The sequence below is a fragment of the Hemitrygon akajei genome, chromosome 21 (genome assembly GCF_048418815.1).
Source record: "Hemitrygon akajei chromosome 21, sHemAka1.3, whole genome shotgun sequence".
NCBI lineage: Eukaryota > Metazoa > Chordata > Chondrichthyes > Myliobatiformes > Dasyatidae > Hemitrygon > Hemitrygon akajei.
In genome coordinates this window covers 58,725,468-58,739,400 of record NC_133144.1, presented here as the reverse complement: position 1 = coordinate 58,739,400, position 13,933 = coordinate 58,725,468, and the positions used below count along the sequence as shown (strand labels likewise).

The window sequence follows — 13,933 nt, the reverse complement described above, 5'->3', positions numbered from 1 at the left end:
TCACAAACCTAGAGGTCCTGTTCTTTAATGTGGCACCTAACTCCCTGAACTCACTTTGTAGGATCTCGTCACTCTTCCTACCCATGTGGACCACGACCTCTGGCTGCTCACCCTCCCACTTAAGAATGCTGAGGACTGAATCTGGGATGTCCCTGACCCTAGCACCCGGGAGGCAACCCGGGTGAGATTCAGGAATCTCACTCTTATCCACAGAACCTCCTTTCTGTTCCCCTAAGCATTGAATCCCCTATCACTACAACTCGTCTCTTCTCCCCCTTCCCTTCTGAGCCACAGTGCCAGAGACATTACCACTGTGGCTTTCCTCTGCTAGGTCAGTCACCTTAACAGTATCCAAAGCAGAACACCTGTTGTTGAGGGGGATGGCCAGAGGGGTACTCTGCACTGGCTTCCTATCCCCTTTCCCTCTCCTGACAGTCACCCAGTCACCTGTGCCCTGCACCTTGGGTGTAACTACCTCCCTGTACATCTTGTCTATCAAACTCTGAGTTCATCCAGTTCCAGCTCTAACTCCTTGATACGGTCTATTAGAAGCTGTAGCTGGATCATTTCTTCCATGTGTACTCATCAGGGACACTGGAGGTCTCCCTACCTCCTGTAAGAGAAGCATTCCAGTATCTGGTCTGGCATCCATCCCTTCTACTCTAAATGCACAATACAAAATGAAGAATAAATAATGAAAAAAATAATCTACCTACAGCTTAGCTTTTCCCATTGCCTCAAATCCCCAATCCAACACTGGACCACTCACACAATGGCCTCTCCCCTTAAGTGTAACTTTTTTTTATAATTGGTCCTTGCCAACTGCCTTATTGTGCACAATCCGATGTAGCCTCGAGGCCATGGCACACAAAATGTGCTGACAGCCTCCACTCACTTTTAAACTCCCTCTCCCTCCAAGCAATCTGTTGCCTCCTCTCATGTTCTTATCAGTAATCAGATGATCAAGCGCACACAATGGTTTAAACAAACAATATAAATGTCATGCAGGTGATGCAGTGTGTGGGCGGAATATTGTAAGAGAAATTAACATTGTGAGTGGAATTTGATATGGGAAGGGTTATTGTGAACGGACATTTATAGTGGGTGAATGGTTTGTGCAGTAGTTCAATCAGGGAGGAATTTAATGGGGGTTTATTGTGAGTGCGATTTAGTGAGGGGAAATAATTATGGGTTGATGGGATTTGTGTGAGGTACCATGTGTGAAGTTTATTGTGAGGAGGGTTATTGTGGGTGGAGTTTGTATAGGGGATTTCTGTGAGAAGATTTTGTGTGGGGAATTCTTGGGGGTGGGGTAGAATGGGAGGACGGGTTGTTATGATTGGAGGTTTGAGTGAGGTAGAAAGCACGTGCAAAGGGCTTTTATGATGTTGCCCCAATGACTTTGCAGAAAATCGGAGGCTGAGGAGAAAACATTACAAGAATTAGGAGAATTCTGCAAGCGATCATAAGACATAGGAGTAGAATTATGTTATCTTGCCCATCAAGTCTGCTCCATGAGGGAAGAACTATTTGAGGGGGTGCAGTAGGAAAGTAGGTGTGGGTTAAAACAAGTTTGATGGATCGAGGCTACTGCACTAACCTGTCTAAAACAGGCTACGGTTACTTGTACAAACTAGTTACACACTGACATGTCTCAATAAGTGGGTCTCTTATGATGTTATACATTAATTCCAAAACTACCTCACCTGGGGTTACAGTCTTCCATGGAAAGTCTATCATCCTGGCTATTCGTGCTCAGTCTTGAAGTCCTTCAAGGTTTCCTCTGCCACTCTATTATCTCTCAGAAATATTTCTCAAGGAGAAGCCAGAGAGAGATTTGATTGATTAGGTCTGATTGGGCTATCAGCCAACCAGAGGATTGTGTGAATGAGGAAGTACTGTACTGCAGAACATAAGAAGTCTAGCACCAGCAGAGAGTTGGAGCCAACAGGATCAGCAAGGCAAACTCCTGCCAAGGTGGTCTTCTGAAGAACCGAACGTGAAACACTGCCCCAGTTTGATGCTTGGTTCAATCCTGTTCTATCTGAAACTGAGATTCGTGAGGAAAGGCGTGGAAAATTACTTCCAGCAGTCTGAACTCAGTTCTCTCACACCCACAAAGCTTACACCTCTCTTGGAGCGAAGACAATTCCAAGCACTAGTCATGCCTTAGGCTGATTTTTAAAGGATCTGCAAGAGGTGCCATTGCGGGCAAAAGGCTGTGTAACAAGTAAGTGAAGGACCTCTGCTGCTTTACCGGGGGAACGTTAGAGAAGGGGGCTACTTTGCGAATATAGTAAGCTAGAGGCTTGAATTAATGAACCGAAAATGTGAGTTCCTATGCCATTAAGACAGTTGGAGAGTTCAAATTCAGCTTATTAGGTAAAAATTAGTGTCAGTAATGGTGATCATGAAATAACTATATTAGCATAAAACTCTGTCCCATTTCCATTTGTTCTGCAGAGAGGGAAATCTGCCTCCTAGCTAGTCTGAGCCTCACGTTAATCCAGACTTTAAGTGAGACCTGTTGTGCTGAGACCACTGTATTGGTTCCAGAAGACATCTCACCTGTAATTTATCAAAGGGACAGGCGATCAGTGCTGACTTTCTCTCCACCCTGAACAATACGCTTAAAAAATGTTGAATGTCAGCGTTTGGCCCCACCTTTCAAAGCTGCAACTTCAAAGCTGAAGTTTCAACTTCAGTGAAAAGGGCATATCAACTGATGCCCAGCAACTTGTGCTTTGTATGGGACTACTGGGGAGAAAGCACACTATATGGACTACTCCAAAGGGTTTTGAGGGATTAACACGTCCAGGGGCATAAAATCCAGTGGGACTCTGGCTCCGTTTTCCATCTGCCCAGAATTAAGAGTTGGCTGGAGCTCAGTGGTTAGTGCTGAACCTCGGACTCTGAATGGAACATCTGGGTCGACATGCTGGACACACTCAGCAGGTCAGGCAGCATCAGTAGGGTAGGTTACAGAGTTAACATCTCAGGTCAGGGATATCCTCAGAGTTGGAAATGCGTGAAAACAAATGCTGCAGAGAGGGAAGGAAACACACAGGGTGTCGACCAAAGTTAGCAAAGTAACAATTATTCTGGATTTGTTCACCCTTGGCTATCCTATTCCAAAAAAAAGATGTGCCTCTCCAGATTTCCCTTCATAATCCACTAAACCCCAATGATGCTCCGAAGTCATAAAAGGCTTCTCTAGTGACGAATGAGAAAAAGCTCCCATAACATGATAATGATAAGATAATCTGTTTATGGTAATATTAATTCACTTTGGAGGGTCGGATTTGAAAGCAGAATACAGGGTTAATGGATTCTTAACAGTGTGGAGGAATAGAGAGATCTTGGGGTCCATGTCTGCATTGTTACACATCCAAAATTGTTGCACCAGTTGATAGGGTGGTTAAGAAGGTGTACGGTGTGTCGGCCTTCATTAGTTGAGGGATTCAGTTCAAGAGCCATTATATAATATTGTGGCTCTATAAAACTCTGGTTAGACCAGAACTGGAATATTGTGTTCAACTCTGGTTGCATCATTATAGGAAGCATGTGGAAGATTTAGAGAGTGTAGAGGAGATTTACCAGGATGCAGCCTGGATGAGAGAGTATACCATATGAGGATAGGTTGAATGAGCTAGAATTTTCTCTTTGGAGTGAAGGAGGATGAGGGGGTGACTTCATAGAGATGTACAAGATGATAAGAGGCACAGATCAAGTAGCTAACTTTATCACAGGGCAGAAATGGCTAATTCCTGGGGAACATAATTTTAAGGTGATTGGAGGAAATTATAGGAGGGAATGTCAGAGGTAAGTTTTTTTTTACACTGTGAGTTGCGAGTTTGTGGAACTCTCTGCTGGGGTGGTGGTAGAAGCAGATATATTTGGGGCATTTAAGAAACTCATAGATAGGCACATGGATGATAGGAAAATAGAGGGTTATGTAGGAGGGAAGGGTTATATAAATCTTACAGTAGGTTAAAAGGTCAGCATAACATGGATGCAGGAAAGAAATACGGATGGTTGTTTGCCTCCCAGGTGCCAGGGTCCGGGATGTTTCTGATCATGTTATGATATCCTGAAGTGGGAAGGTGAACAGCCAGAGGTCATGGTACATTTTGGTACCAACGACATAGGTAGGAAGTCCTAAAAACAGACTACAGGGAGTTAGGAAGTTGAGAAGCAGGATCTCAAAGGTAATAATCTCGGGATTACTGCCTGTGCCACGCAACAGTGAGTATAGGAATAGAGTGAGGTGGAGGATAAGTGTGTGGCTGAGGGAGGGAGCAGGGGTCAAGGATTCAGACTTCTGGATCATTGGGACTTCTTTTGGGGCAGGCGTGACCTGTACAAAAAGGACTTGTTGCACTTGAATCCCAGGTGGATCAATATCCTGGTGGGGAGGTTTGCTAAGGCTACTGGGGAGTGTTTAAACTAGAATTGCTGGGGGCTGGGAACTGAACTGAAGAGGTAGAGGAAGGGACAGTTGGCTCATAAATAGAGAAAGCTTGGAGACAGTGCGAGAGGGAGGATAGGTAGGTGATAGAGAAGGAATGTGCTCAGACCGATGGTTTGAGATGTGTCTATTTTAATGCAAGAAGCATCGTGAACAAAGCAGATGAGCTTAGAGTGTGGATCAGTACTTGGAGCTATGATGTTGTGGCCATTACAGAGACTTGGATGGCCCAGGGGCAGGAATGGTTACTTAGAGTGTCAGGCTTTAGATGTTTCAGAAAGGACAGGGAAGGAGGCAAAAGAGGTGGGGGTGTGGCACTGTTGATCAGAGATAATGTCACAGCTGCAGAAAATTCAGATTCAGATTCAGTTATTGTCATTTATAAACCACAAATACAATGCAGTTAAAAACTGAGACAACGTTCTCCGGAATGATATCATGAAAAAGCACAAAACAGACCACACAAGAAAAACCACATAACATTTGGTAATCCCCAATCCAGAGTCCGGAGAGGCTGCTGCGTATCGATATTGCGCTACCGTTTTAGCACGTTCCCCGGAAAGGAACTACAAACCCATCAGACAAACCTAAAGCTACAAGACATACACAAAACCACATAGTTACATATAGTTATAGTTAACATATAGTTTCAACAGTGCAGACAATACCATAACTGATAAAGGACTAACTGACAAAGACCACATAATTATAACACATAGTTTCAACAGTACAAAGCAATACCGTAATCTGATAAAGAGCAGTCCATGGCACGGTTTAAAAGGAGGAAGTCATGGAGGGATTGTCCACGGAGTCTCTGTGGGTGAAAGTTAGAAACAGGAAGGGGTCAATAACTCCACCCAATAGTAACAGGGATATCAAGGAGCAGATAGGGAGACAGATTCTGGAAAGGTGTAATAATAAGGTTGTTGTGGTGGGAGATTTTAATTTCCCAAATCTCGATTGGTATGTCCCTAGAGCAAGGGGTTTAGATGAGGTGGAGTTGGTTAGGTGTGTTCAAGAAGGTTTCCTGACACAATATGTAGATAAGCCTACAAGAGAAAAGGCTGTACTTGATCTGATATTGGGAAATAAACCTGGTCAGGTGTCAGGTCTCTCAGTGGGAGAGCATTTTGGAGATAGTGATCACAATTCTATCTCCTTTACCATAGCATTAGTGAAGGATAGGAAGGTGTTTAATTGGAGTAAGGGGAAATATGAAGCTATCAGGCAGGAACTTGGAAGCATAGATTTGGAACGGATGTTCTCAGGGAAGTGTATGGCAGAAATGTGGCAAATAATCAGGGGATATTTGCATGGCATTCTGTGTAGGTACGTTCCAATGAGACAGGGGAAGGATGGTAGGGTACAGGAACCGTGGTGTACAGAGGCTGTTGAAAATCTAGTCAAGAAGAAAAGAAAATCTTACAAAAGGTTCAAAAACTAGGTAATGATAGAGATCTAGAAGATTATAAGGCTAGCAGGAAGGAGCTTAAGAATGAAATTAGAGAACCAGAAGGGGCTATGAGAAGAAATTGGCCAGCAGAATTAAGGAAAACCCCAAGGCATTTGACAAGCATGTGAAGAGCAAGAGGATAAGACATGAGTGAATAGGACCAATCAAGTGTGACAGTGGAAAAGTGTGTATGGAACCAGAGGAGATAGCAGAGATATTTAATGAATTCTTTGCTTCAGTATTCACTATGGAAAAAGATCTTGGCGGTTGTAGAGATGACTTACAGCGGGTTGAAAAGCTTGACCATATAGACATTAAGAAAGAGGATTTGCTGGAGCTTTTGGAAAGCATCAAGTTGGATAAGTCTCCGGGACCAGATGAGATGGATCCCAGGCTACTGTGGGAGGCAAGGGAGGAGATTGCTGAGCCTCTGGTGATGATCTTTGCATCATCAATGGGGACGGGAGAGGTTCCAGAGGATTGGAGGGTTGTGGGTGTTGTTCCCTTATTCAAGAAAGGGAGTAGAGATAGCCCAGGAAATTATAGACCAGTGAGTCTTACTTCAGTTGATGGAAAAGATCCTGAGATGCAGGATTTATGAACATTAGGAGAGGCATGATATGATTAGGAATAGTCAGCATGGCTTTGTCAAAGGCAAGTCATGCCTTATGAGCCTGATTGAATTGTTTGAAGATGTGACTGAACACATTGATGAAGGTAGAGCAGTAGATGTAGTGTATATGGATTACAGCAAGGTATTTGATAAGGTACCCCATGCAAGGCTTATTGAGAAAGTAAGGAGGCATGGGATCCAAGGGGACCTTGCTTCATTGATCCAGAATTAGCTTGCTCACAGAAAGCAAAGAGTGGTTGTAGATAGGTCATATTCTGCATGGAGGTCAGTGACCAGTGGTGTGCCTCAGGGATCTGTTCTGGGACCCCTTCTCTTTGTTATCTTTATAAATGACCTGGATGAGGAAGTGGAGGGATGGGTTAGTAAATTTGCTGATGACACAAAGATTGAGGGTGTTGTAGATAGTGTGGAGGGCTGTCCGAGGTTACAGTGGGACATCGATAGGATGCAAAACTGGGCTGAGAAGTGGCAGATGGAGTTCAACCCAGATAAGTGTGAGGTAGTTCTTTTTGTTAGGTCAAATATGATGGCAGAATATAGTATTAATGGTAAGACTCTTGGCAATGTGGTATCAGAGGGATCTTGGGGTCCGAGTCCATAAGACACTCAAAGCAGCTGCGCAGGTTGACTCTGTGGTTAAGAAGGCATACTGTGTATTGGCCTTCTTCAATTGTGGGATTGAGTTCAAGAGCTGAGAGGTAATGTTACAACTATATAGGACCCTGGTCAGACCCCACTTGGAGTACTATGGTCAGTTCTGATCACCTCACTACAGGAAGGATGTGGAAACTATAGAAAGGGTGCAGAGGAGATTTACAAGGATGTTGCCTGGATTGGGGAGCATGCCTTATGAGAATAGATTGAGTGAACTTGGCCTTTTCTCCTTGGAGCATTGGAGGATGAGAGGTGACCTGATAGAGGTGTATAAGAAGATGAAAGGCATTGATTGTGTGGATAGTCAGAGCCTTTTTCCCAGGGCTGAAATGACTAGCACAAGAGGGCACAGTTTTAAGGTGCTTGGACGTAGGTACAGAGGAGATGTCAGGGGTAAGTTTTTTATGCAGAGAGTGGTGTGTGGAATGGGCTGCCGGCAACGGTGGTGGAGGCAGATATGATAGAGTCTTTTAAGAGACTCCTGGATAGGTTCAAGGAGCTTAGAAAAATAGAGGGCTATGGGTAACCTCAGGTAAATTCTAAAGTAAGTACATGTTTCGGCACAGCATCGTGGGCCGAAGGGCCTGTGTTGTGCTGTAGGTTTTCTATGTTTCTAACATTGTGGGCCAAAGGCCCTGTCCTGTGTTTTAGTGTTAAATGTTCTTTTGAATCGATATTGAACAGGGTGTTGAGGGGGAACAGTGCCACAAATCCTTGGCACCTGAGGGAGAAGGTGGGTGTCAGTTTAATGCATAAAAGGCACTCAGAAGACCAATTCTCAAATAGAGTAGCGCTAACATAGTAGATACCAGAGTGTAGTAGGTGTAGAGTATTGGTTTATTGCGGTCACATGTACAAAGGTACAGTGAAAAGTTTATCTTGTGTACTGTTCATACAGATTAAATCATTACACTGAAGTAGAATAACAATGCAAAATAAAGTGTAACAGCTGCAAAGTGCAGAACAGGTTGACAATATGGTGCAAGATCAGAATCAGAATCAGATTTAATATCACCAGCATACGTCGTGAAATTTGTTAACTTTGCGGCAGCAGTACAATGCAATATATAGTAATAGAGAGAGGGAAAAACTGTGAATTACAGTAAATTAGTTAAATTAAATACATAATGCAAAAAAAATAGAAATAATACAAGTAATGAGGTAGTTTTCATGGGTTCAATGGGTCCATTCAGAAATTGGATGGCAGAGGGGAAGAAGCTGTTCCTGAATCGTTGAGTGTGTGCCTTCAGGCTTCTGTACCACCTTCCTGATGGTAGCAATGAGAACAAGGAATGACCTGGGTGATGGGGTTCTTAAATGATGGATGTGACTTTTTTGTGGCATCACTTCTTGAAGATGTCCTGGATACTACAGAGGCTAGTGCCCATGATGAAGCTGACTAAGTTTACAACTCTTTGCAGCTTACTTTGAACCTGTGCAGTAGTCAACCAACAACACCCATCCCCACCCATAGCAGACGGTGGTGCAGCTAGTTAGAATGTTGTTCATGGTACATCTGTAGAAGTTTGAGAGCATTTTCAGTGACATACCAAATCTTCTCAGACTCCAAATGAATTATAGCTGCTTTCTTTAAGAAATTCATCTTATCACAAGGTATTTTGTTTGCTGCTCACCAGGGAACACCAATAACTGAACTTGTTTACATTACTGAAGGTGGATTCAGAAGAACAGATAACAAAAATAAAAGCACTGTGCTGGAAGCCAAAAGTTTTAAAGTTTCATCTCCATCACTCATCAACCTCCATGGTTTCCATCACTATCAGTGCAATTCCACCATCAGACACATGCTCCCCTCCCCTTTCAGCAGTCTGAAGAGCCTGCCTCCACCTTGTCCTCATCGAGCAATCTTTCGTCTCCAACCACTCCCCTTCTCAGGACACTTTCCCACGTAACCACAGGAGATGCATTGCCTACTCAATGTGAGACCACAACTCCTGACTCGGACTGACACCACTGAGTCAAGGCTAATGTACTGTGTGATCTTCTGATGCTTTTGCTGGGTGTTGGTGAGGACAAGATCAAAATCAGGATGAGGACTATGCTTGGGGGTGGGGGTGGGACATCCTGCCAATGGAATGGGTTGTTGATGCTCACCCTGGAGCTGCTGAGTGGAGTGAGCTTATGCACAGGCACAGTTAACATGAAATGTAGATGATTATTGACTAAAAAGCAGAGCAAAAGAGATGATTCAGTGGTGAATGATAACATCAACAATGGACCACAAAATAACAAGCCACGAGGGGCTACAAAATGAGAGAGCACAGAAACTACGAACAACAGGCAACAAGGTTGGGCAAGGAGAGTGAAAGCTTAGAGCAAATGGTTGAGGCAGGCTGGTTCAATGAGTGAACAAGGACCGTGGGGTCAAATAGGCTGCAGGTGATGAGTCTAGAATGAGTGGCGTGTGAATCTCACTAGCTGGGGGGAGACTGTGAGGTGCTTGCAGATGCAGTGGGACTAGACCTAACAGGCTTCAGGAGAGGAGATGAAGAATGATTAAGAGAAAATACAAGAGCAGAGATGTGATGCTGAGGCTTTATAAGGCACTGGTGAGGCCTCACCTTGAGTATTGTGAACAGTTTTGGGCTCTTCATCTCAGAAGAGTTGTGCTGACATTGGAGAGAGTCCAAAGGAGGTTCACAAGGATGATTCCAGGAATGAAAGGGTTATCACACAGGGAACGTTTGATGGCTTTGGGTCTGTACTCGCTGGAATTTAGAAGGATGAGGGGGGATCTCATTGAAACCTTTCAGATGTTGAATGGTCTAGACGGAGTAGATGTGAAAAGGATGTTTCCCATGGTAAGAGAGTCTAGGACAAGAGGGCACCGCGTCAGGATAGAGGGCCCCCCCCCCTTTCAAAATAGAGATATGGAGAAATTTCTTTAGCCAAAGTATGGTGAATTTGTGGAAATTTTTTGCCACATGCAGCTGTGGAGGCCAGGTCGTTGGGTGTACTTAAGGCAGATAGGTTCTTGATTGGACATGGCATCAAAGGTTACGGGGTGAAGGCCAGGAAATGGGGTTAAGGAGGAGGAAAAAAAGGATCAGCCATGATTGAATGGCAAAGCGGACTCGGTGGGCCAAATGGCCTAATTCTGCTCCTATATCTAATGGTCTTATGGGCTTAAACCTGTGTGGTGGGCTGGTGGAGGAGCTGAGTACAGCCAGGACCATTCTAGGCAGATTGAGAAGCAACCCAAGCATCTCGGCAAATCATATGGCTCAGAGTCAACTTTCCTTTTTACAATATTGCTGTGAAATGCCTTGGTTTTATGACATTAAAGATTCTGTGCATCCTAAATAGAGTCAATTTACTAGCTCTAATTTTGTCAATTACAGTGATAAAGATACAATAGAGAGAAAAGGGCAGAAGGGCACAGAAAGATAGTGAATCTCCATCAGTTGTCACCTAGAACATGACCCTTGGTGACCTCTGAAGTCAAATGACAGCATTTGTTAAACTTAGCAAAATCCACTGTTAGACCTGATGATGTTGATCTAGGTTCTAAGTCAAGAATCAGGCATAATACTTAATGATTGCAGCCAGTGTACTAAGTATTACAAGAACAAAGAATGAACGATGAAGACAAGGCAAAGAAGAATAAGTTTTGGCGTCTCATACCCATTCTAGAAATAACAGCATTTCAGTGATAACAATTACCGTAGATTCCGGACTACAGAGCGCACCTGATTTTTAGCCGCTGGCACTAATTTTAGAAATAAAATCATTTTTTTAAATGTAAAGGCCGCACCGGATTTTAGGCCGCACCGGATTTTCGGCCGCAGGTGTCCCACGTTGTAATATGAGATATTTACACAGAAAGATATTACACGTGAGGATTTTTTTAACTTTTAATTAAATCCATATGGTAACAAAAACAAATACATATTGCAAATGCTTTTTTTCGAACCGTGCCCGTACGCGGCTACTTTTAAATATACGTTGCGTATACTTCTTTACTGAACAACATTCCAATATCTCCTAACGACTGGTAAAAAATATATATACTGCAGCCTACCAGGAAAAGTTATTGATACCTTTAACTTAAAAGCAGAGTTCGCTCGGATCCAAAGCCGCTCGCGTAATGCCGCTCCCCCCCCCTCCTTTCCGTTTCATCGCAAACGGCATTTAAAAGCAGATTTCGCTCAGATCCAAAGCCGCTCCGCCGCTCGACCCCCTCCTTTCCGTTTCATCGCAAACGGCATTTTCCCACAAGACGCCGCGAAACCGGGTGTGTCGTCATAGCATCCCGCGATGTAGTACAGAAAACAAATATAGTTTAAACTAAGAGGGTAGGTAGCACAATGCTTCGAGTGTTTTCCATGTTGATGAGGGTGAGTACAAATGACTGATTTACAATAATTTAATTGTGAAAGTGCGCTTGATTTATCGTACAATTTCATTGGACCTCTGTGAACTACTCATCAATTTTATTGGTCTACTGTTACGAGGCAAAATGTTTACGAGGCGGCATGAAAAAAAAAATGCATTAGCCGCTCCGGATTATTGGCCGCAAAGTTCAAAGCTGTTCAAAATGTGGGAAAAAAGTAGCGGCTTAAAATCCGGAATCTACGGTAACCTATCAAATAGCCAGATACAAGTTGAGTGACATCTGCTGCAGAAAAACCGAGAAGATCCTAGAACATTTAGAATCAGTCATAAAACTATTGGAAAATTCACTGAACAGTCACACGTATATAGGTGATTAAATAAAGATTATAACCAAGCACAGGAAAGTTAAACTACAAGGAATTCAACATCAGGAGCACCATTCCTTCTGAAGCATTCTAAACTGGTCCTTCCATTCCTTTCAGGGAGAATTGTGGATCGAAAAGTCAATAGTGACATGGAGACACCAGGTAAGGAGTGTTGGTGACATCTGGGATTTGTGGGATAAGATCATTTCCTAAGCAGCAAAGATCAGTTGATGTAACTGAATTATCAGAACATGTTGTGATCATATATTAATAAAGTATAGAAATAGGCCCTTCAACCCAGCAGGTTAACAACTATTAACTACCAATACACACTGACCCCATTTTACTCTCCCCATGGCCTGATAAACAACACATCTCCCCTTTAGATCCTACCACTCATCTACAAACTGAGTACAGTAGTGAATTTACCTACCATTCACCCTCAATAGAGTGGATGTGGAGAGGTACTGGGGGAGACTGGGACTAGAGGACACAGATACAGTGGATGTGGAGAGGATGATTCCTACGGTGGGAGAGCCTCAGACCAGAGGACACAGCCTCAGAATAGAGGGGTGTCCCTTTAGAACGGAGGCCAGAGGATGGCGAACCTGTAGAATTTGTTGCCACGAAGGTGGCTTTGGAGGCCAAGTCTTAATGTATATTCAAGCCAGAGTTTGACAGATTCTTGATCGGTCAGGACATGAAGGGATGCGGGGAGACGGTAGGAGGTTGCGGGCTGAGAAGGAAAATGGATCAGTCATGATGAAATGGTGGAGCAGGCTCAGCAGGCCAAATGGCCTAATTCTTATGGTTTACCAACCCCCACATGTTTGGGATGCAGAAGGAAACCAGAGTGACTAGTGGTGTTCCGCAGGGGTCGGTGTTGGGACCCCAACTCTTTACAATCTATATTAATGATTTGGAGAAAGGGACTAAGTGCAACGTATCGAAGTTTGCTGATGACACAAAGATGGGAGGGAGTGTAATGAGTGCGGAGGACATTGAAACCCTGCAGGGGGACATAGATAGGCTGAGTGATTGGGCAGACATTTGGCAGATGAAATATAATACTGAGAAGTGTGAGGTCTTGCACTTTGGCAGGAAAAATAATAGAGCAAGTTATTATCTAAATGGAGAGAAATTGGAAAGTGCTTCTGTGCAAAGGGATCTGGGGGTCCTGGTGCAGGAAACACAAAAAGTTAGTATGCAAGTGCAGCAGGTGGTCAAGAAGGCCAATGGAATGCTGGCTTTTATTGCTAGGGGGATGGAGTATAAGAACAGGGAGGTCTTACTGCAGTTGTACCGGGTATTGGTGAGACCACACTTGGAGTACTGCGTGCAGTTCTGGTGTCCATATTTAAGAAAGGACATACTGGCTCTCGAGGCAGTGCAGAGAAGGTTCACTAGGTTAATTCCGGGATGTATGATGAGAGGTTGAGTAGATTGGGACTCTACTCATTGGAGTTCCGAAGAATGAGAGGCGATCTTATTGAAACATATAAGATTGTGAAGGGGCTTGATCGGGCGGATGCGGGGATGCGCCCAATGATGGGTGAAACTAGGACTAGGGGGCATAATCTTAAAATAAGGGGATGCCATTCCAGGACTGAGATGCGGAGAAATTTCTTCACTCAGCGGGTAGTGGGGCTGTGGAATTTACTGCCCCAGAGAGCTGTGGAAGCTACTACACTCAATAAATTCAAAGCGGAGATAGACATTTTCCTGGATAAAAATGGCATTAGGGGATACGGTGAGCGAGCAGGTAAGTGGACATGAGGCTAGGTTTAGATCAGCCATGTGATCTCCTGGACCAGTTTTCGATAGCCTGGATGGGTCGGAGAGGAATTTTCCAGATTTTTTCGCCTCAATTGGCAACTCGGTTTTTTTCCCCCGGGTGATGACATGGGTTTGGACGGGATGAATAATAAAATAAAATGGGCGGCATGGTGCCCTGTTGGTTGGCACTGTTGCCTTGTAGGATTCGGTGAAAACTAGAGTTAAGA

The 13,933-nt window shown here is 43.9% G+C and overlaps 1 protein-coding gene across 1 annotated transcript in view; it reads left to right on the top strand.

Moving 5' to 3' along the window:
• The first annotated feature begins 1,740 nt into the window (after positions 1 to 1,740).
• The window catches only part of LOC140714487 (pro-neuregulin-4, membrane-bound isoform-like), a 40,113-nt gene continuing 27,920 nt past the window's right edge, over positions 1,741 to 13,933 (top strand). The window contains exons 1-2 of the mRNA XM_073025783.1: positions 1,741 to 2,230; positions 12,048 to 12,092. Of these exons, the coding sequence (XP_072881884.1) occupies positions 12,080 to 12,092 (13 nt within the window). The 5' untranslated portion in view covers positions 1,741 to 2,230; positions 12,048 to 12,079. The remainder of the gene's footprint in view (positions 2,231 to 12,047; positions 12,093 to 13,933) is intronic.